This window comes from Lolium rigidum, chromosome 2, assembly GCF_022539505.1.
Source record: "Lolium rigidum isolate FL_2022 chromosome 2, APGP_CSIRO_Lrig_0.1, whole genome shotgun sequence".
Taxonomy (NCBI): Eukaryota; Viridiplantae; Streptophyta; class Magnoliopsida; order Poales; family Poaceae; genus Lolium; species Lolium rigidum.
This window is the reverse complement of record NC_061509.1, coordinates 40,763,328-40,787,300: the sequence shown is the minus strand read 5'-3', so window position 1 is coordinate 40,787,300 and position 23,973 is coordinate 40,763,328. Positions and strand designations below refer to the sequence as shown.

The following is a 23,973-nucleotide window of genomic DNA, read 5'->3' as shown; positions in this document are numbered from 1 at the left end:
CTACTATATTCTCAATAATATTGGGCCTCCACCTCATTTCCACCTCCACCAACCCACTGCAGGCATGAGCAGCGACGAGGCCGAGACAACGAGCTCGCCGGCGGCGCCGCCGCTGGAGGACGACGACCTGCTCTCCGAGATCCTCCTCCGCCTCCCGCCGCAGCCCTCGTCCCTCCCCCGCGCCTCCGCCGTCTCCAAGCGCTGGCGTAGCCTCGCCTCCGACCCCCGCTTCTGCAGCCGCTTCCGCTCACACCACCGCCGCAACCCTCCCCTCCTCGGCTGCTTCGTCAAATTCTTTGACGACATCCACTTCACTTCTACCCTGGACGCGCCCAATCGCATCCCGCCATCCCGCTTCTCCGTCCCCATCCACGCCGGTGACAGCTTCCGGCCCCTCGGGTGCCGCCATGGCCTCGCGCTCATCCTCTCGCCCAAGAACCAGCTCCTGGTGTGGGACCCCATCACCGGCGGCCAGCACCGCCTGGGCATTCCTCCAGCGTTCGACGCGGATGACAGCTGGATCAGCGCCGCGGTGCTTCGCCCTGCCGCTGCCGGAGACATCCAGCACTTCCAGGTGGTCTTGGTAGGAAACAGCGACTTGCACCGCCGAAAGGCCGTCGCCTCCGTTTACTCGTCCGAGACCGGCGTATGGGGTAATCTCATCACAGTACAGCTTCCGCCTGATGATCCTAGTGTTAATCAATACAACCCCGCTGTGATGGCTGGGGATTCCCTTTATTGGTTGATTAGTGGGGAAATCTACGGAATTCTTGAATTCGATTTGGATACGCAGAGCCTATCTTTGATACCTGTGCCAGGGGATGAGATTCACTGGTGGGAAGGCGTTGGCAATATTTCGGTTATCTTGTTAGAAGATGGTGGCCTTGGTTTCCTCATCCTGTCAAAATTCAGCGCCCAATTATGGAAGAGGAAGATGGATTGTGATGGTGTTAGTTCGTGGCTGCTGGAAAGAACTATTGCACTGGACAAGCTACTTTTAGAATGGGCGACAGAGCACCCATTCATCCTCGGGTTTGCTGAGAACAATAATGTGGTGTTATTACGGACATCGACTGGCGTATTCGCGGTCCAGCTGGAATCATTGCAGTTCAAGAAAGTTTTCGACTACAACAATTGGCATGGCTTTTATCCATTTGAAGTTGTCTATACTGCAGGTATAACTAGACCAAGTTATCTGATACTCTCTTATTACTAGTTTCGAATTATATAGTTCAAGTCTAAGGTAACCAACACTTTGGCTGTTTAATCTATGGGTGTGCCTAGTATAAAACAGAATACAATGATTGATAGAAAAATATTTTTGAGGTATACATGCAAATTATTTGTACATTGATGGAACTAAATTTGATTGTCGCCTGTCTCTTGACATATTCAAGAATTATATAATATAGCTAGTGTTAGTGCATAACTGCAGCTTAGATGTTTCTCATGATGAGGTACTCAATGGTTGGAAACTGAAGACAGCTACATTACAAACTTGATTGAACCAATTCACATTTCAATACCGATGGTGTGATATTTACACTGTAACTCTTGACCTTTAGAAGAGTCCTGCTGTATGTGGCATTTCCATTTTGCAGTATTCAGGCTACATTTTTCCAAATATAAATAGTCCATGATCACTTTTATTTGTAGAATTTATTAGTATGAGTGTATTTTATTTTATCCGAGATGGCATGGACATGCTTAAGATTAATTTAAGGTAACTTCTCCCTTCAGATCTGCTAATTGTTGTGCATCATTGTTCATTTTATGAGATAGGCGAGTATATTTATATACTATATAATTAAACTGAAGAGAGTATACACTGTAATATTATTTGTATTTGTATTCAATAGTAGTAGATATGGTTTTGTTATCTATTCTTATTGTCCCACCAAGATTCAATTGGTTTTATATGGAATTACAGCTATGTGTTTATTTTGATATCTCATTTATGCCCCCCTGGTGTCTATTTGGCTTTTCGTTGGAATCTTATTGGTTCCTTGACTTCTTATGTTTGTAGACAACAGCATTGGTGGTGCGCATGATGGAGCTGAACTTCCAAAAAACATAAAATGATTTGTCAAGATGGACATGCTATTGTGATGTATTGATCAAGCAGGTAACTATCTATCGGTGGTAGCAGAATGAAATGTGTTCCTTTCCTCTTATGCTATTTTTCTTTTACCTTTTCTGGATGCTTCAATACATCTGGGTTTTTTTTCTGTGCTTATGAGTTCAAGTTTGAGGATCATGTGTTTGATGTTCCCTCAATGCAAAATAATTGATAACTTAAAACTCGTGCGCATTTGGCTTCGAACTTCCATTATTAATATCGACTTGCCACTTCATTTTATTGCTTATTTAGGGAAACACATTTCATATTGTTGCTCATTCAGGATCTTTGTAATACCTAGTTCTCGCTTATTGTTGTACAATTATGTTAAGCTAGGAGGATAGGTTAAATATTTTCTCAGCATATCTCTATTTATGATTAAGTCAGATAACCTCCAGTATAGTTTGTATGATTCAAACTACATGTTGGATGTTTTTATGGTTTATGTGCAGTCTGATTTTCTTCCATTTTGGTCACTATGAATATTTAATAATTTATACAGAACACATGATAAGGTTGGTATGACTGAAACATCGCTTTCTTCATAAGTATGTGCTAGTGTTTTGTTTTTATAGTGGAGAGTAAAAAACAATGATGCGACCTTTACTTCAGGCTTGACAACATGAATTTGATTTGCTAGTGACTATATATCTCGTACATTTCTGCTCTGTTACGCCATGCTCTTATACTTCCATAATAATAAAGAAAAATTCAACATATTTGATAAACTAGGTTGTTCCAGTGAGTTATTTGAACCACTTTTAACCTCTACTGAAACTAGAGTTAGCCAAAAACTTGAGAATGTGCTACCATTTGGAGTTGGAAGGTTTGCCACTACAGATTTACTGTCTTCATGTTGCCTTTCCCTGTTTCTAATGCTAGTTTTTTTTTCCATTAATGCTTAGATGACAAAGCTTTTGACCTTTGGGCACAATCTTGATAATTTGAAGCTAATATTTATCGGTTGAATCATACAAAAATTGTGAGGTGTTTTACATACTTTCCATGAATGAATATTAGGAATCGGTTTGACTGATGGCATCTTTTGCTCCGCAGGTATATAGTTAACTTCCGGTGGCTGAGATGCAGAAATGGATTATTTTCTGTATGTTCTTCCATTTCATTCTGTATGCTGCATGGAAGTATGGAACCTGTGAAATTGACCCTTTCTATATCATCCCCTGGTCAAAGATGAAGTGATCTCGTAGGAATTAGCATGCCCTGGTGGACCTTGAAGTGTGAACTCATCTTTTTTTTTTTTGAGAGGAAGTGTGAACTCATCTGAAGTAGCTAATTTGTGTATGTTATCTGGTTTCAGTAGACATTATTCCAACTGGCATGAAGAGAGACTAAACTTGCTTCTATTAATTCCATATTGTTGGCCCTCTCAGTTAACCACGTGGTTCATTTCCTTTTATGCCTTCCAAGCAAGCATGTTTCTTTTTATGAAAATGGAACCGATTGGTGCATATAGATAGACTCGAATGCAATCACTAGGGAGAAACTACCCAGCGTCGATCATGGTAGTGGTGGATTTTTTTTCGATAAAGGAAATATATTAATATAAAAAAGATACCAATTACACCCACCTCTGCAATAACGCACCACTCTAATGGCACTACGGATGCACACAGCTAAAAAAAAAGAAAACTAAGAAACAAAAGTCCCGCTACAGTATCTCGGGCCTAACAACAGCAATACATCCACCGCCAAGAAACAAAAGTCCCGCTACAGTACGAACGACAGGCTGCCATCTTTCTTGATGAAGAAACCGAGTAGGGGAGAGTTGCGGTGGTGGCGGAGGCGGAAGAGGCAGATGAAACCAGGGTTAGAGACAAGGCCGCGCCATTGCTTGCAGACGAGGGAGGCACGCGGGAGGGAGGAAGGCTGCGGGGAGAGGCGGAGAAGGATCTCAGAGAGCAGGTCCTCGTCTTCCAGGGGCGCCGCCGGCGAACACGGGAGGCTGGTCATCTCGCCCTCTCGTCCAGATTGAATTTCTGAAATAGGTCACGCTGGCTGAGCTTTTTCTGTTGGCCTTCTATAAAACCCCGATAATTTGGTAAACTTCCGATGGGGTTTAATTTCCTGCAGTCAGAAGTTGTACGATGTCAACCTGGACGCCCTCGGGAATGTGTTGCGCCCTCGGGCCGCGCGTTCCCTGGGGTTGGCTTCCACGTTGCGCCACAATGGCGTCAATCTTTTTGTTTTGCGGGTAATGGCATCAATCTTATCCTACAATACATTTCCTTTCGATAGCGTTGACCGGTATGAATATTATCATTTGTCAACCCTTATTATAAGCAACATCTTTTTAATCAAAACTGCATTCAGTTTTCTTTCTACATTCCAGAGGTTTTGTCTGATAAAGATACATGACAGCATGTGCCTTTCCAAGCAATTTAAGATCCAATGATCATTGAGAATCAACCCATGATTGGATGGTTATGAGGGCACTAGCACCCCTAGTCCACCAGAGTTTAAATCCTGGATTTGACACTTTGATGTTTTATTAAAGGTGAAATATTTTTCAGTGGGAGACGACGTTCAAGTCGACAGCAAGGTATTTGTGGTGACTTCATCAATCTCAAGACCCATCAAATCAAGTTTCTTTAACCAGTCTTTTAGAGGTACTCATAGGAGTAGGATGTGCATGCATGCTCTCAAAGGGTTAGTGTATGTGCATATGTGTGAGCGTCTACGTTCTGTGTTTTGCACACAAAAAAAGATCTAATGATCATTTTTTGCAGGAGGCGCTAGTGACAGCAATACACAACGTCCCATTTTGTTGAGAAAATGAATACCGTGGCAGAGCTGGATATAGGGCACTCAACTTGAAACTGTAGCCATTTAATTTGCTGGGAAATAGTGAAATTACTATACGAGTCAAATGTTGGTTTCACCCTCAGAACTCAAACTCCACAACATTTCTCTCCTCGCTCGGCACTGAAGAAGAAGCTATCACGATTCACGAAGAGGGCATGCTCCTCCTGATGCTGTCGGAGAGCAGTAGCAGGTGGCTGCCAGTGGCCTGTCCAACCCTCTGGGCAGGCAAAACCAACCGCCATGGCTCTGCCTGATCAGGTGAGCAGACCATACCGCCATCGGCGCCACCTCATGCAAGATGGCTTGCGGCTCGTTGCAGGTGCCAACCGGTAAGACCATTCGATTGCGTTGCATCTGCTCTGTTTATTCTCCTCCTCCTTGATCAACAATCATGGTACCTATGCATTTTTTTCTTTTCACACAAAGGGAAAAAAAGCATTTGTTCTCTTGTTCTGATAATCCATTTCTCGCGTTGGGATATGCAGATTCAGCTGGTGCTGCAGCCTTTATTCGAAACTGCAACAAGAAGTGGAGCCACAATTAACACCAGCATTTTCAGAAGAAAAACATACTTAAAGAGCTAGCTTGTCGATTATGATGTTCAACGGCTGTGATTCTAGCAACAATCAATAACGGGTAATTTTGCCTGTGGAAGTCTGTGAACCTCATCTCGGCTGTTATACATAACAAACAAAATTTATTTGTCCTTTTTGCAAGGAAAAAATGAGAAACAAATTATATCTCAAGATAATAACTAATAAAAGAACTAGGATTTAAATGTTAGCCAACTTACCGAAACCTTCGCCACACCTCAATCAAAGAAGAAGAAAAACATGTCCCGGAAGCAAACTAGCATTGCTACTCAATCTTGCAGCACAGCAGGCTGAGGCAGGTGCAGTTCAACATATACGAGCTTCTTCCTAACTTATCATGCAAAATCAATATCAACAGTATCATCAAAGGTCTTGTCATCTTCCCCAGACACTGTTTGTGCATTCAAATCCGTTGAGGATCCTTGGACATCCCGTACTCCATAAGCCTGCAGGGGTAGCATCATATATCTGATTAAGCAGACAGATAAATGCACATAGACGTCATATATTATCTTGTGCTTACTCAGAAACTAGAGTTCGTTTTTGTTGAAACTAACAATACAAGATATTGAGACCAAAATCGTTGCAGTAGATTTTACAATTGAGCCTGCTCCTATTTAATGTGAACCAAAGGAAATATTGAGCTATCAGAGACCTTGTTGTTCCATGAGCTATCATGGAAAAAGAAACATATAAGATAAATCCGTACAAACCTAGGTAAGAGATGGCATGAAACTTGAATTGTAGAAAATTCAGGGTTCAACTGGCAATCTGAATTCCAAAATAAGGTTGCAGCATATAATCAGATAAATCTTCATATATACAGCAACAAAACATATTCATTGTTTTGTGAATCTGATCTTGGAGAAAACTCTTTCCATGTAAATGGGTCTTAGAGGAAACTCAATCTAAATCTGATCAACAACCTACCAAGTGTCGATTAGATGATGTTTCTGCGTCCATATGATCAGACCATACTCACTTAAGCATGTGTAATGCGGAAACATCATAAAGGCAGCGAGCTGAATAATGGAGAAAACAACAGAAAGCTCTCTTGATAATGTACAAATAACTTCTCAAAGGACAAACTTAATTTTCTTTTGAGAATAGGACACACACTAAATTAGAATTAGAAGACCTAGGTAACACAAAGCACTTGATGTCGTACAATGAAATTCTTATGCCACAGTTGCGGGTGAGATATGTAGGGTATAAATGTTACTGCCAAAATGGTTCACAATTTAACTAAACAAGCGAAGTAGTAATAGGATTCTACAACCATTATTTACTAAGAAATTAAGTAAGGTTGAGGAGTACCAAAATCCATTAGAATTAAAATCATAATGCATTCATTATTGTGAGTGTCCCACATCTGTACATACTAAGAGGGTAGACTATATCAGCACATCAAACATACCCACTCAACATTTCCTACCTACAAACCCATCCTCCTTTTGGGCCTCATATACGCCAAACCTTTCTTCAGTCCCGGCATAGCAACCTGCTGCCGCTTGCCTCTCTTCTCCAGCCTCCCATTCTCTCTGCCTGCCGCCTCCACTTGCTCCTGCCTCATCTTCTCCATCTCATCCATGGTCGACTTCTCCTCATCATGCCACCTCCCGCGGTCAAGGAAGGAGGTGTCGCCCTCCTTCACAGAGAACAACATGGGACCCACCTTCGCCAGCCATTGTGGGTCAACTGCAGTGACACATTGCATATACTCCTTGGCTGTCAGGACAAGCTCGTGGTAGACGACGTACTCGGGGGTGTAGCCGAGACCGTAGAGGGCGCTGCTGGGATGCAGATGGCACGGAGTCCCATTCTGACAGTTGACGTACTCTCCAATGCCCTTCAGCTGTGCGGAATTCTGGAAGTATGCTGAGCAGATGGCCTTCCTCACCACGTCCCATTCCATACAGCATGGAGTCAGCGGGATCCTCAGGGCATTTAGTATGTCCAGCAACTGAGACCTCACTTCCCGAGCCTTCTGGAGACCCTTGACATGGAGGAAGTGGTCACTGCACCAGTCTACCCTGCATTGGTTCAACTCCCATTGCTTGTATACATTGAGGAGTGTCAGATGGTCAGATTCCGGGACAAAGAACTTCTCCCTTGCGGCATCACTCTCCTCTGCTCGATCTTTTGGCCGGAAGAATACCGATGGCACCGAGAGCATGGACACAATTGTCAGTACTTCCTCAAGGCACCCCAGCTCCTTCCCCATGAGAAGCATCTTTGCCAGGGTTGGGTCTAATGGGAACTCCACCATCTTACGGCCTAGACTTGTAAGGCCACCAAGATTGTTCAAGGCGCCCAAGAGCCAGAGCTGGTACATGGAGTTCAGGATATTCTCCTGGGGAGGTGGGTCCATGAAGTCGAAATTTAGCAAATTTTCGACATTGAGGGATTTCAGCAAAAGGACCACATTCCCAAGGTTGGTCCTTTGGATCTCTGGCACGGGGTTAAGGAGCATCTCATTCTGGTAAGCTGATTCTGTGAACAGCCTGTAGCATGTGCCAGGACCAGTTCTTCCTGCACGCCCCGCACGCTGGTCTGCCGCTGCTCGGCTACATGGAAACACCTGAAGAGCGTCCATGCCCATCCGTGGATTGTGTACCTTCATCTTTCCATACCCAGTATCAATGACATACAAAATACCATCTACTGTTAGGGACGTCTCGGCGATGTTGGTAGCAACGATGCATTTGCGAGTGCCCTCTTGCGCCTTCTGAAAGATCTTGGCCTGCAAGTCAGCGGGCAACTGCGAATAGATGGGCAAGATTAAGAGATTGGGTACAGGCTTGGTGGATGATGATACTAGCTGCTCCATGCGCTCGGCAAGCGCATAGCAAGCAGCCTCAATCTCTTCCTGCCCAGTCATGAAGATGAGTATGTCCCCAGGGCCACTCGTTATGTGGATTGCCATGGCCTGCTTCACTGCCGCTTCCACATAGTCTTCACAAGGCGTTTTGCTGAACAAGATATTCACTGGAAATGTCCTGCCTGGTATGTGAAATACAGGCGCGCCTCCAAAGAATTTCGAGAACTTGTCTGCATTTAGTGTTGCAGACGTGACGATTAGCTTAAAATCCCGTCGACGTGCAACAACCTTCCTCAGTATACCGAACAAAATATCAGTGTTGAGTGATCTCTCATGCGCCTCATCCATGATGATAACCCGGTATCTGTCAAGGTCAGCATCCTTCAATGTTTCGCGGAGAAGCACTCCGTCTGTCATGTACTTTATCTTCGTGTTAGGACACGTGACATCCTCAAACCGGATAGCATATCCAACTTCGTCCCCAAGCGCAGTTCCCATCTCTTCGCTGACACGCCGAGCGACACTCATGGCAGCCACACGTCTTGGTTGTGTGCAACCGACGAGGCCAGTCCTGGTGTATCCATCCTCATGAAGATACTGAGTGAGCTGGGTAGTCTTCCCGGAACCAGTTTCGCCAATGACCACGACCACCTGGTTCTCACGCACAACCTCTAGAAGGTCATCCCGGGCAGCGTATATGGGAAGATATTGCCTCTGCTCAGCAAGAGATTTCGATTTTGCAAAATCACTGACGGCTTCTGTTTTTTCCTTCATGTGCTGTGAAAATTTCAGATTCTCTTTAAAACCACCACCAACTGATGTATCAGTATCAACCTGTTCCGTTGTTTTCTCAACACCCAGAATATCACCAAGCTTGGATCCAGCAAGCTCCCAGAACCTCTGTCTCGACTTGTTCATACTCTGCTTCTCACGGATCTCCTTGACCAAAAGAGAACCTCTGCGCGCGATGATAGCCATGTCGGACGTCGGGTCCTTGAGCGGCGTCACAGGCTCCGCTTGCTCTGATAACACGGCCCGACCATCGAGGAACGGGGGTTTCGTGTCACGAACAAGTAGTGTCACTCTACGCTCATTTTCATCATCGAACTCTGTCTGCACCCCTGTCCTTCGAACGGCTCCGGATCTGCACAGCTGGCTGTCCTCCCACCGTGCATTCTCGGCGGTGATATGTGACAGCCTTTTGGTCTGAGCAAGAGTCATCCGAGTTCCATCTTGGCGAGTCAGCTTTACCGTCTTCTTAATTCGAAAGGAAGCATCATCTCCAAGACAATTGTCAGCACTGAATACAGCGCCGTGTTCTTCTTCACGGTCGTACCAAGCGCGGTCGGCGTCATAATCCATCTCTTGCATCATCTCCTCGGTGATCTTGGGATTTCCATCAGCTGCTGCTGCTGAGGGCCTCCTCCTGTCAGGAGATTGGGTGTCCCTGCATGAGGAATAGGAAGATCCTTTTGATTTCGAGGAGGAGCCGGAAGGGCGTAGAGGGGCAGGCAAAGAAGAACAAACGTTGTCCCAAGGGGATGGTGCAGAGCGACCAGCTCTGGCTCCGATTCTTCCCGGTGTATGCTCGCGACGGTCTGCCCTGCTGGTGGTAAATGCAGCGGCCGGCGCTCCGTCCCCTTGTGTTTCCTCTCGTCTCATCCTCTTTGCGGGTAGGTCGTATAGACCTGCAGAAGCAGCGGTGGAACTCCTCGGCCGACGCTCGTGTCTCCCCGGCAGGATCAGACCCTGCATCGCGCCGTCGTCGTCCTCCAGCTGCCGCCGCCCTCGGTAGACGGTCGCCATCTGAGGGGACCGATCTGGACGAAGGAGAGAGGGATTCGGTTGTCCTCGGCAGCAAGCGGATCCAAGCAGCCTAGGGAAAAAAGGCAATCGCGTCCGGGCCGACTGATGTGAGGGCGACAACGGCGAGTCGCCCCGGCGGCGAACGCGGGCGACGACGGCGAGTTGCTCCGGCTCGGTGAAGTGGGTTGGGATTGGGGAGAGGAACCGGTTGGGTTATATTGACTTGGCTAGAGTGTTACCGATTCGGACTCGTCTCTGGTTTTTCTTCAGAAACGTTCGGACTAAAGCTCAACAAAGAAACGTTCGGAGTGTTGCCGATCATGGGATTTGTCTCACTGGAAATTTGCAATCAATAAGCCCAAATTTCTTCGGACAGGAAACATTAAATTCAGCATTGTGTAAATTGTGTCAAAAGCTTCGAGTTGGATCATCTCAGCAATATTAGACAATGGCAAACATTTGAAACATAGAGCAACAATATGTAATTTTAGTATAGTGGCACAAACCTTCAACTTCTAATACGGAGTACTAGAAATTTGGATACATCTGGTCTGAGTACTCACTGATAGAACATGGGCACCTGAGGGGCTCGTGGACTAAGAAAGCAGAAACACCTGGTCTCTAGCTAACATACATACCTCTTAGAACGGAATCGCTTCACACACGATAAAATCCATACGATCTCTGTCCGATAGCTTCCCACAGCGCTACTTGTTCTTTTTCTTGGTGGAACTAACCGTACCATAGGCCTAATAAACCCTCTGCCGAGTGCCCTGTCCCACGACTCAAGCTCCAACCCACTTTTTTTTAACGAGACAAAAGGTCTACCTTTCCATTGATTAAGAAGCAAAGTTATCCAATTAATTAGTAAAAGTCGACGCAGTGGAGTTGCGCGGCATTAGTCGGTAGCATATATACACCGCAACGGGTGAGTCCCCGAGCGTAGCGAGTCAACAAAAGGCGAGTCCACCAGCATGGCAAGTCCGTGACACGTGACTCCCCGAGCGTGATGGGTCCGCGGAAGGTGAGCCTGCGAGCGTGGCGAGTCAGCGAAAGGTGAGTCGGCTAGTCCATGATGGGCGGGGTCAGGGTCGATGCGGAGGACGGAGTCGCCCGACGGAGGGGGTCGCGCTATGGCGGAAGATGTCGACGTAGCAAACATGGTCGACTGTTAACCCAGCCTCTACATAGTTGTCGCGCCCTGCATAGCCTGCCATCACCACCTTCTGAGGCCATCGTCCCCACCTTTTGAGGCCGCCGTCCCCACCTTCTGAGGCCGCCGTCCCCATGTCAAAGCACAACCAGAAGATCATAAGCCAAGTTGCACATAAACATATGCCCCTGTTTATATAGATCGGAGGCAGGGCGACGGCCGCGGCACGCGTGGCATCGCCATTACTTCGTGTGCAGAGGTAGGCGACGCCCGCGCGCCACGCGAGGCATCGCTATTTACGCGGCCGCAGACTTCCGAAGCAACGCCTCGACGCTAGTACTGACGGAGAAGACGGGCGGGCCAAACGAAATGTCCGCCAGACGCGAGCGGACACTTTGCGCGTCCGCGTAGCGTCCGCAGAGACGGCATCCAAGGCGCATATTTGGGCCAGGTTTACGTCGCCGCGGACGGTCCGGTTACTTTGCGTCGCCCCGCTCAAGGTGGTACCAGACGCATTTTTCGGCCCGGTGGACGCAAACGATCACTCAACGTCGTTTGCATCGCGCCGCTGGATATGCCCTTATAGCACAAGGATGATACCATTTATTTAGCCGGAGGGTGATAGCGAAGTATTTAGGTGGGCTTGAATTTTAATACTAGATACTCCGTATAAGTGAAAGAGCAGGCAGAGTCCAACCGCGTGAAGCAAAGCTTGCTGCTATCAAAAGATCGGGTATCGGACAGAAGTTGTCGTGTGTATAGCAGAGCTCCTCTCAGAAATATACAACCTACTAACCTAGCTAGTCACGAACAGAACGAATTGGATAAAATCCATGCACTATATGACTCAAGCAGGAGGGTCGTGCATCATTTTATTGAATGGTCCGCAAATTGGTCCAAAATGACTGTCATTCTTTTTATTCCCACAGCATCAAGCAAAACTTGCACCATGAAAGGAAGCCTGCCATTCAAGGCAACATTATGGGAGGTGGGGAGGGGGCAAAGACTAAGCAAAGGGTTGCATAGAAGATGTTCCTCTCCAAATCAAACTCAAGAGGCGCGCGGGATGGATGAAGGCAGTGGGGACATGCGAAGGAGGATCTGGTCGAGCAAGTCGTCGACTTCGAGCGGCGTCGCCACCGGCGAGTCAGGGTGGCGGCGGAGGCTCGCCGTCATCTCACCCTTCTCTTTCCTCATCTCACGGCCTCACACTCCTAAGAGCATCTCTAGCAGAGCCTCTATGTTTCCGAACCGAAAAAGTGAGTTCGAGTCTCCCGAAAACCAAATTGCGAGCGGATTTAGTCACGACGCTGAACGAAACCGAAAACGTGAACCAAAAACGCGGAAATCAAACGTCGCGGAAATCGAAACTCGCGATTGCACTCGATTTCATCCGATCAAGCTGAATTCATTCGTAATTTACAATACTAGGGGCAAAATACATGCAACTTGGATCTACATTGGATAGTAGGGGCCTAATTTAGACTAGATTTAGTCCCTGGAGTGACTATATTGTCACTGGGGCGCTTAATATCGCCGGCGGAGGGTTTTTTGGTCGCCGGCTCAAAAATATTGGATTTGGTAGTCTCCAGGAACGACTGCCTACTCTCTGAAGAGGGGTCACGCTCGAAGTCATCGCCCTAGTCATTCATGTCATCGAGATCTTCATATTGGGCCAAAGGTGGCGGAGAAAGCCCAGTCAGCTGTAGCATCGAAGGGGAAGCTCGACACACGCCCTTGCTTGGGAACCGGTTCCACATGCAAAGCTGCTTCGGATGCACTTTCCTAGCGCTTAGGGGTTCGGGAGACAATTTTTGACAAATTACAGTCATCTCAGGATGACGGCCGCAACCCCTATGGTCTATGGATGCCATAGTTCTATAATATAGACCTTGCCGACAGCGTAAATATGCCAATTATCAGTATCACCATGCGTTGTTTCTTGCACTATGTACAGGCAGGCGGCATTTATCCCACAACCCTAGGACATTTTGTTTTAGATACGTGGAAGCAAATTCTCTTTTGAATAATTCTTCATTTGACACAATGTAATCACTAAACCTTTTTTCTATATATACATAAACAGAGAAACAAACACAAGGTCATCACATTTCTCCTCGGTAACCTCCACCACCATACTGATCTCTTCTGGAGGCAGCCATGGCCATGGAGTTCTGCCGCTCCCGCTTTGGACAATCGGCGATACGATGCCCAAGGCCACCACAGGTTTGACATCCCTTAACGCCACTCTCCTGGGCAATAGCCTCAGCATCCGCCAGCGGGTCGACAAGCTCAGCAAGCACTGGTGGTATTCTCTGCTTCGCTTCCTTGAGCAAGTGCTTGAGGTCAAGAAGCGTGGTCTCTGTCTGGTTCCTGTTGATGAATGTTGTCGCTACCCCAGTTTTTCCACATCGACCCGTTCGACCGATCCTGTGGACATAGTTCTCAATCTCGGCAGGCATGTCGTAGTTGATCACATGCTGAATATCAGGGAAATCGAGACCCTTTGAGGCGACATCAGTACCTACCAAGACATCCTTCTTTCCACTCTTGAAGAACTCGATAGCATTCTGCCTTTCCTCCTGATCTTTTCCTCCATGGATCGCAACAGCTTCCACACCCTTCAGAAGAAGATACTCATGGATGTAGTCGACATCAGATTTGTTTTCACAAAATATAAGAACAGGAGGTGGAGTCTTCTGGAGGCATTCGAGGAGGTATATGATTCTGGCTTCTTCCTTGACGTACTCAACTTCTTGGATGACATCGAGATTTGCTGCTCCAGCTCTTCCAACATTGACAGTAACCGGCTTCACAAGGGCACTCTTTGCAAAGTTCTGAATCTTCTCGGGCATAGTGGCAGAGAAAAGAAGAGTCTGCCTTTGGGACTTCAAATGGTCAATAACCTCCCGAATGTCATCCTCAAATCCCAGATCAACAAGCCTGTCAGCTTCATCTAATGTTAAATACCTGTGCAAATCAAGAAACCTATTAAGGAACTTGAAAACTGTCTGCACTACTTTTAAAAGACAGTCTGCTAGTTTAAATTGTCCAATATACGACAGCATATTACATGCCAAAGCATTTTCATTAAAAAACAAGCTGTTAACTCCTAAGTAATGCGGAAATATTTTGCAGTACTTGGACAGTGAAACTTCATAATCTATATTTGGTTCAGAGCTCGTCATTTTGATCATTTATCGAACATATCTATACATATATGTTACTGAGAATTTTACGAGGAAGTAAGGGAGATGGTTCAATATTAACAAGTATGTGTATCAGCAACTTATAGAACATTCCTAGTAAATACATAAAAGATAGCCTGGCTGCAAACTGCACTACCCAAGGTGAATACGTGACGAGTACAGAACATGTTAAATTCAACATTATATGCAAACAGTTTATGTTCACGCATTATGCATCTTCCACCGAAGCTGTGCTCTTTCTTAACATTTAGTAGTTATAATAGCTTGCAAATTGCAGTCTACATCGTAAGGGTTGAGCTATACAAATATGGATGACTGAACTAAGACGTGAATACTTCATTGACTGAATTGGCACCATAGATATGTCAGGGAAATAACAGAAACAAGTTGTCATAAACACATAAAACTATACTCATTTCCAATGTATCATGAATTCATGATTGCTCAAAAGTCCTATATGCACCTTCTTTGTAAATCAAAACCATACGTTTTACGAAACAGAAGGCTTATTACTACTTCCAAACAATAGCATCAGAATGGTAACTTAATTTGCTTATTATGTGCATCCCTTGCACTGTTGTACAATCAGTCAACCAATGCTTTTGGTGACGAGGTACACCTAGGATGAGAATAAGGCATATGTGACATACTTGTGCATGCAAAAAATTACCATTCACGTGTATTGTTCGATCATGCGCGTAATTTATATCCTTTGGTAGTTCGTACTGTAGTGGTGGGTCTGCATATGGGATCAAGAAGGTTCTTCCCTAAATAGTTTATTTAATCTCCAATGGTATGGATTATTTGTTTGATCTATTGATTAGGCAAGTTTATATTTAGATTGATCTTACCTATATATGTTTTCAAGGAGAACCCTCTGTACAACGATGCATGTTGTAATAGTTAGCATGAACAGGAAGAATAAAAAACTGTCTCTATCTAATCTGAAGTCATCTCCACCCAGCCTTTGGTCTCATCCTACTCCCAAATCCCTCCCAATTAATCAGCATGCTGCCCGGCCATCAACAGTTCAGTGCTCACTGCTCCTAAGTTAGGCGCGTTTAAATTGAGATTGATCTGGGACCTTTGAAGTGTTTGTTATGACTTATGAGAGCCCTCTATAAAATGATGCCCTCATTGGCATTAACGAAGAACAATGAAATAGTCTTTTGTGACATCTAAATTCTTCCCTACCTAGTCTTCCTCCTACATCCCTCACCATCAGCAACATTCTGTGGTGGTCACCGTACCCCTACTATGATGTACAACTGTATATCACATTATCTGAAGAATTATAGGCACTGGCCAGCAACCATCTGCTATAAGTTAACACATGAAAATACACTCCTCAATCCATCTACACTAATGTATGACAAGTTTTAGCGGTTATTATAATCAAGACAACATGTGTATTTTCTTGAGCGTATCAATTCTTTTTGAAAAAAGAAACAGAACATGTTGTACTTTCATATGAGCAATTTAGCCATACAGCAAAGAATTAGTTCAAACTTTTTATCCGGCTAGCTCTACGCGCTAAGAAGAAAAAACGAACCTATGAGTCTGGCAAAATTGAGCTATATATCTCAAATTAAGGTATAATAAAAAACACCACATCGATGAATCGCACACAGGCAGACAAATATAAGTACAGCATATATACCTGCAATTGTCGAGGTTCATCTTCTTTTTTGCGAGAAGATCCTTGAGGCGTCCAGGCGTGGCAACCACAATATGCACGCCCTTGTTGAGCACATCGAGCTGCGTCCTCATGTCTACACCCCCAATGCAGAGCATCGGCCGAATCTCCGGGAAGCCAGCCTGCCTGAGGGGAGCGAGGAACGTCTCGATGACATCGTACGTCTGCTTGGCGAGCTCCCTGGACGGGCAGATGACCATCCCGAACGGGCCCTCCCCGGGCACAACGGGCATGAGCGTCTCCTCCTGCAGCGCGAGCATGACGAGCGGCAGCACGAAGACGAGCGTCTTCCCGGACCCGGTGAAGGCGATGCCGATCATGTCGCGGCCGGAGAGCGCGACGGGGAGCCCCTGCACCTGGATGGGCGTGGGCCGCACGATGCCCTTGTCGCGGAGCACGCGCAGGACGGGGTCCGGGAGCCTGAGGTCGTCGCGGAAGCAGCGGGCGGGCGGCGGCACGTCGTCGCCGTCGACGAGGATGTGCCACCTGCGGCGGAGCTCGTCGGCGTCTGCGCGCGGCATGCGGCGGAGACGGAGCGGCGGCTTCCAGCCCGTGCGGAGCGGTGCGGTGTAGGTGATGCCCCTGGCGGCCTGCCCCACGGGCAGGAGAGGCTTGGCGGTGGAGGTGAGGTCCTCGAGCAGCTCCTTCTCCTGCTGGATGAGGCGCTCCGTGGCGGTGAGCTCCGGGGCGGAGTGCTTGAGCTGCGCGTGCGTGGCGAGGAGGCTGGCCTTGTTGTCGGTCGGTGAGGGTGGAGGCGGCGAGAGGGGCGCGGGGGCGGCGGGTTTGGAGTTGGAGAGGCGGAAACGAAGGGCATCCGTGGCTCTGCGCTTGGAGACGGGGATGTAGTCGTCCTCGTCGTCGGCGACGGAGACAGCGGCAGCGGCGGGGGCCATGATGGACTGGGGTTAGGGTTCGGAAGGTGTGGGATTCGTCGGGGACGCAGCGGGAGACAAAGAGAGGATGTACGGCGCTTAGATGAGTCCGAGGCTGTGAAGAAGACGAACTCAGCGCGGGGGTGGAATTCGATATCGTGCCAGCCAGCATGCTCAGGCGCGCCCGCCGAGAAAGAAAGAAAAGAAGGCGATCCATCATCGTGAGTATGCCACGCGGAGAATTAAAGGAGGAGTCCATCCTGCGCGTACAACACTCGAACCGAATAAAGAAAGAAACAAAGGTTAATTAATTTGTCCCGGTCCCGCTCTCGCAATTAATCCTCCGTCTCATCCCACGAATAAAAAAAAAGAAATCATTTCATTTCTTCCATCGCCCCCCGCTCGCAATTAATCCTTCCTACGTTACAGTGTGCGAGCGAGCGACGGGAGTAGTACTTTTTCTTCATTTGCTGAAACTGAGGATTTGCAGAGATACCGTAATTAAGGAGGAGGAGTTGCTTCACTTGCTTGGGTTTTCTCTTCTTATTATCCCGTCGCTCGCTCGCACGTACACAACAACAACAACGCGCGTACGAGTAGCTGGGAAAACAAGATGGTTTCCATGCCAGCTCGTTGCCCTCCCGATGGAACAAACAAAAGTCCTACTTTTCCATTTAATTACTTACTTAAAAAGTCTTCAAAATATGACACTACTACCTTATCTAATCTCTCTGAATTTTCAAACAAATAGCACATAATAATAATAATAATAATACCCTAATATACAATTTGAACCTAACATCAACTCCAACACTAAATGGGCCAGTACCGCTCGCGTTAAAAGCGACGACGCGCGCTTTCTTTCGCCCGCCGCCACTGAGCACGCACACGTCCCTCCAACCATCTGGCATTTAAGCGCTCCTTTCCCCTTCGCCACAGCTTCCGCTCCTGCTCTCGCGCCACCGCCATGCCGCCGAGACGCCGTTCGAGCTCAGGGTACCACGAGCACCCCAACGGAACCTTCTACGCGGAGATCCGGACCGGCGACGAGCGCATCGGCCACAGCATGTTCGAGACCGCGCACGAGGCGGCACGCACGTACACCGCCGTGGCCTGGCAGCTCGGACGCCCGCGCCAGTCGATGAACTTCCACGACGTCTTCTCATCGATGAACCTTAGGACGAGCAGCGCCGCCTCCTCATCGACGAGCGAGACGAGCGTGCATGCCTCTTCTGGATTGCCCGCTTCCCCGAGGACGTGCCGCGAAGAAGAAACACTTCGCCACGCGCAAGGCGGGGCAGAAGGCCGCCAAGGAGGACCGCCTCTTCCGGAGGGCCGACAAGGCGGCGAGGTGTGCCTTCATCGAGGCGCAGATAGCCGGTCCGCATACCATCTCCGACAACAACGACCGCTTGGCCGATCAGTTCTCGTCGACACCAGGTGGAGGAGAAACCTGCGCCACACACTATACGAGGATGCAGCGCACTGCAAAAGCCGTTTTAGCGCGCCCCTATATCGTGCCTCTGTTGGAGATGCTCCAATATTAGCTTAGGGATACACGCAGACAAATGCGACACAGCGGGCACATGGTTGAGGAGAGGACGACGAAGCCGAGAATGGCAGCACCCTCCCAACAGCCGCACCATTCGTCTGCTGTAGAGATCCACCTGTAAGTCGACGATGCAGAATGCCTGGACCAACGTCATCACGAGGGAATCGATCGTGAAGACGTGGGCTCGGAGAGTTGCGCCGACGAGTCTGATGACCTTTCGGTGCCGATGTCGACAAGGTCATAGAAATCGGGCGAGCAGCTTGACCTCATGCATGTCGTTAGGGGGACACGATCAATGCCGGCCTCATCCTTACAAATTCAAAAAATGTGAAGCAGCATATATATTCATGGCCAAGAGCACGGCAAAGGGGAGTAAAGTGCATACAAACAAGAACAGTATAGTGCTCATGTATGAGTGTAAACAGGTCCTTTGAATTGTACATTAATCCTATTTAACAACAGTAGCATATGTTTTTGAGGTTCACAATGTAGATTTCTTAGTCATTACCACAACATAATCAGCAGGAACATAAGAAGCTATAGTTATGCAGAGCCCAAACAATAGTGTGGCCGTCACAATGCTTATAAATTCAGAAAACCAGAACAATGTCGTGGAAGAAGAGAAGAACTAATAAGTATATCTGCAATATGTGAAACAGAAATACCAGTGCATCCAAAATAGTGAATCTTGTATTTTCAGTCTCAAAGTGGGGTCTACCAACTTCGTCGTCTTCCCCTGAATACAACAAGAAGAAAAGTCAAAAGTTTTGAGCTTTACCATACTGATCTTCTACCTGGCACAATTATATGTGCAGGTATTCAGATTTATAATAGGAGTGCATTGATGGCCGATTTCAAGTTAATACTAGTATAAGTTGGAACAAAACAATCCGACAGTGTAAGCGCGCTGACATGAAAATGGGCCGGCGGGCGTCATACTGGGCGTTCTCTTCTGCCTGCGACTTTTTTTTTCTCTTAAAAAAATTGTTTTGTTTGCTGAAAATACGCTGCCTTCCCAACCTGACCTGGTACTATATCGCGCGAGGACTAATTCTGTATACCGTTTCAACACTTTTTTTTAGGGAAACGTTTCAGCTAGATTAGTGGAGATTACCGCGCATCCCAAAACGAACGCTGCAATTGGAAACTAGTTTTTAAATCCCAATCAATCCAATTAATTTAATTCCCTTATTTCCCGCTATGTGTAGCAAGGCTGCGTCTGTATGCACAAATAATTCCCTTAATAATTCATCCTCCCAAAACCAATGAACCTTCTCATCTGATCGACCTGCTCCATTTGTTGAGACACAAAAAACTATAAAGTGAATTACGATAAAGAAACTAAGCTAATAAGTCGATGCAAATTTAATCAGCCATAATGCTCAAAATTTTGCCATCATCTTTCCTATTTTGCAACATCCAGACTGCAGATCAAACAATATATAACAGTAGAATAAATGTTTGTACAGCACACCATCCAACCATTTATCAAACCCAAAGACAAGCACGAGCTAGGAACAAACATCACACACGTGCACAATTACCAAATTGTTGCAACTACCCAAGCCTGGAGCATTCCAGAAATAGATTTTACAGCGTCGAGTACTACCGAATATTACAAGGACCGAAAAGCAGCACTACACATGACAAGATGTCTTTCTGGTTCATGCTTCCTGACTACCGCACCAAGATTAATTACCACGGGTGTACTCAAAATTTTGGCAAGACCTTGCCTGTTTTTTGGACATCCAAACCTGCACAGCAAATACCATACTTCAATTAAGAGAATGGTGCATACAACACAGCCCATGTGACACAAACATATAATCAACGAAAATCTACGCATCACCGGACAATACGAGGCAAAGCTGATCTTTTTCGAAAAAACGAGGCAAATCTGATGCACAGCAGCATGCAAGTTACATACAACATAACATGCATCATACCACTTCGTTCCAAGTGATGGCCCTCAGCCACTGGTTCGCATTCTTCTTTTTGAAGTATTCTCATATACCAAGTGACTCTATCATCTTATCACACTCATCAAGATTGAAATGCTTCACATTCTTCAAAGAAAGGTCCTTCTCTCTAGCTAGAGCTAGAATCCTTCCAGGTGTGCCCACCACAGTGATGGCAGCAAAATAAATCCTTAGGGATTCTTTATGTGAACACCTCCATAGAATAGAGCAACCTTCAATTCAGAACACAAAAGCAATGAGATAATCAAGAAAAGGGAGAAACAGAAGTGCACAAACCCAGTTTTACAAACCTGGTAATACAACAAGCAGGCTTCCCCATCCGTGACTTTGCTTGGCACATGACATCCCTCCGACGGGAAATGTCAGAAGAAAGTATACCTGCATATCAGCAACACAAGAACTTCATTACGACACACATATCATAATGCTTGCCGAAGGTAAAACTGAGAAAGCAACAAACCATATGAAAAAACTTAATTTTGGCTCTTTTGTGTCATATTAACTATCACACCAGGATGGAACAAATTAAACAAATATCCTGGCAGTGAGGTCGATAAAAAGTAACAATGCACGTCATTATACAAAACCACCATGGTAGATACAATATTTTGTACAGGAAGGTTACACAAATGCAAGAAAGAGCACGCACGTGGCATCTAAAAAATCTGGTGGCATATATACTAAGTGCATCAACGCAGCGAGAGCACTAATACACTATCATGTACACGAATCAGCTATTATATTGTCATAATGAAATCATCAAGATGATGCTTTGAGCAGCATAAGATATGTTGTGTACCGTGTACATATATATGCAGAACTGAAAAAAATGTTGTAATGCGAAAATACTGCCGTGTCTCGATGCTTTTCCAAAAAAAAAATTGTTGTAATTAGGAAACTAATATCAACAGGCATCACCTGTTATTCTCAAGCATGCTAGCACCAGTTAAACGGCACGGTGGAGCATATGAATACAAATCATGTTCAAGTGGCAGAGCAGAGCAAGAAAATCCTCTACCGAGGCCTTTCTGAGTTAACAATGCTAAAAATGCTAATATCGACAACTCAGCTTCATGGCCAACTCGACGAACATGACAGCAACACCATCATTACTAATTTTAGACATTAGAGGTAAATAAAAACTAGCACCATATAATCTATATAACCAGCGGCATTCAGTACCTAGAAAAGAACCACAAATAATTAAATGTCAAACGGCTTGATGGCCAGACCCAACGCATTGACTCAAGGAATCACCTGACAGAGTTTTAGGCGCTGCCGTGATGGCACCACCACTGCGGTTGCGACACCGTTAACTCGCCGTCACGGTCTATAGAGCAGCAGCCTCACATACTCTGATGCACCTCACATATTATAAAAAGATTGCATATTAGAAAACAAACGAGTACAATTAAGCTATTATGGGAAAAACAAATACATTTTATCAACGGAATGCACCATGGTTTGTATGCACAGCATGTACACTTACCACTTACCAGAATCTACCTGGACACAACATGGAGTGGAAGAAGAAGGCCACCGCTCCAGGTCTTCCAGATTCCTTCAACTGTTGCACCATAGAAAACTTATCAACAGCTAGTCACTGCGATTGCACAAAGAATGCAATAAAACAAAGCAATAGTTCAAGTACAAAGTCACATCCACAGTATACTGTCTGAATATCAAGATTCAACGCAAAAAGAAACCAAGACCCAATAAGCCGATGGCTCTTGCAACCGTCGGTGGCATGCATCTTGACAGCTCAGACTAGTTAATCTTGCACATCATCAGTCAATATTACATCAAACCAAAACTAAAACTTATCTGGATGTACATGTACTAGCTCACACTGAAATTGAAACCTAAAAATCTGAACTTTTCACCTAAAGCTCTCTACTGATCTGGGAGCTGTTAGCACGCATCAGGATGCAAATTCCAAAAGCTTATGCAAGCACGTGCAGATCCACAGCACAACAAACCAGGAACCAGAGGTGGGTGAACGGGTGTCCCTCACCTGAGAGAATTGTAGCAGAAAACGACATAGCACCACCAGCGCGGTTGCGGCGCGCTGAACACACGCCGCCACGGCTTGCCCAACAGCAGCCTTCCCACATACTCTTATGCACCTAACATATTGGAAGAAGATTGCATATTAGAAAAGAAACAAGTACAATTAAACTACTAGGGAAAAAACTAATTTATCAATTGAATGCACCATGGTCATTGTGCAGAGGACATACACTTATCACAAGATCTTAAAGATAACAAGTACTTGATAGCCAAATTATCGGGTGCCCTTGTACAACTCCAAATTACAGACAAGACTCAAGTGTCTTTGTGCAGCTCCAATGCCTCTTGCCTTGTTACTTCCTGCATAAAGTGAGTACAGAAGAAATTATGAGTGCTTGTGAAATAAATCCAGAAGAAATTTGAATGATCCACTGAAGACAAATTACTACTGCCAAACAATTATGAACCAATTCATGCATTAAAATGGCGCAACACTTTCCGAAATAGAATAAAATAGACATCAGTGGAAAATGATCTCAAAACTTGATTCAGTTTCATATAAACATGTAGTAGTTCGAATTTGTTCTATTAATCTGCAATGAAGAGCTAATGGGCAGCAATACCACTATGTATTCATGCATCTCGAGCAGCTCAGACTAGCTAATTCTGCACATCACGAGTCAATGTTTAGAGCAAGGCTGGAAACAAAGTTATTTTCCCTTGTCCATGTTCAGCAATAGCAGGTGAGCTAACTTCTTTTATTAAGATACTCCTTTCTAAATTCTGGATACCCGCATTGATCTTTTTGTTGGCACTCATGGTTCATAATACCTGATGCATGCAACCAGCCCACTCTTTATGATGCACAGAGATGCATATCACATAAACCTGATGCATGAAACCAAATTTGACATGGATACTATCGTGAGTGGGGATGGAGATTACGTGGAGGAGAGACTGTACTTAATTTCCTTATGTAGCAGACCAACCAAATTGCAGTTTGATCCTATCTAGCCCCCATTAATCCATATCAAATTGATATGCTCGTCACTGTCGCCAGTATACAGCTTCCCAAGTCGCGAGTAAGAGCTTCCCATACCTGAAAACTTGCAGCCCCTCTCAAGGTAGCACCAACGGATGTGATCGACTCCTGGCCGGAGAAGCTCCTGTACAGGCGGCACCTAGTACTAGAACGAACGCCTCGTTCCTACTGCTGCTTATCTGCAGGGAAACAATTTTCCAGTCAAGAAAACTGAATTTGGGGGCAAAAAGGATTAAGATTAGGGTTTGGATGCCATACCTGCACGGCGACGCCCCGGAGCAGGGCGCGGCGAGGCCAC

General features: G+C 46.0%; 3 protein-coding genes and 1 long non-coding RNA gene across 5 annotated transcripts; 1 reads left to right on the top strand and 3 right to left on the bottom strand.

Annotated features, from left to right (window-relative positions):
* The first annotated feature begins 64 nt into the window (after positions 1-64).
* On the top strand, positions 65-3,343 carry LOC124689571 (putative F-box/kelch-repeat protein At3g17280). Its single transcript, XM_047223081.1, has 3 exons — positions 65-1,175; positions 2,027-2,125; positions 3,176-3,343. The coding sequence occupies exons 1-2, from the start codon at positions 65-67 to the stop codon at positions 2,080-2,082; spliced, it is 1,167 nt and encodes a 388-aa protein (XP_047079037.1). The 3' UTR covers positions 2,083-2,125; positions 3,176-3,343.
* Positions 3,344-5,373: 2,030 nt separating this feature from the next.
* Positions 5,374-9,741, bottom strand: LOC124691630 (pre-mRNA-splicing factor ATP-dependent RNA helicase DEAH7-like). 2 transcript variants are annotated; one of them, XR_006999037.1, is made up of 3 exons: positions 6,971-9,741; positions 5,736-5,981; positions 5,374-5,458 (listed from the first exon to the last, which is right to left on the bottom strand). XR_006999037.1 is itself a non-coding variant. In XM_047224917.1 (2 exons), exon 1 carries the CDS (start codon positions 9,728-9,730, stop codon positions 6,971-6,973), a length of 2,760 nt encoding a protein of 919 aa, XP_047080873.1. In that variant the 5' UTR covers positions 9,731-9,741; the 3' UTR covers positions 5,642-5,981. The 2 variants fall into 2 exon arrangements, 1 of the variants encoding a protein (XP_047080873.1); XM_047224917.1 differs by lacking the exon at positions 5,374-5,458 and having other exon boundaries at positions 5,642-5,981.
* Positions 9,742-13,292: 3,551 nt separating this feature from the next.
* LOC124689570 (DEAD-box ATP-dependent RNA helicase 35A-like) lies at positions 13,293-18,003 on the bottom strand. Its single transcript, XM_047223080.1, has 3 exons — positions 17,869-18,003; positions 16,185-17,119; positions 13,293-14,285 (listed from the first exon to the last, which is right to left on the bottom strand). The coding sequence occupies exons 1-3, from the start codon at positions 18,001-18,003 to the stop codon at positions 13,421-13,423; spliced, it is 1,935 nt and encodes a 644-aa protein (XP_047079036.1). The 3' UTR covers positions 13,293-13,420.
* Positions 18,004-20,143: 2,140 nt separating this feature from the next.
* Positions 20,144-23,973, bottom strand: LOC124686294. Its single transcript, XR_006997777.1, has 9 exons — positions 23,934-23,973; positions 23,733-23,854; positions 22,864-22,993; positions 22,638-22,749; positions 22,120-22,190; positions 21,881-21,978; positions 20,914-21,001; positions 20,591-20,835; positions 20,144-20,398 (listed from the first exon to the last, which is right to left on the bottom strand). It is a non-coding gene; the product is annotated as an uncharacterized LOC124686294 (long non-coding RNA).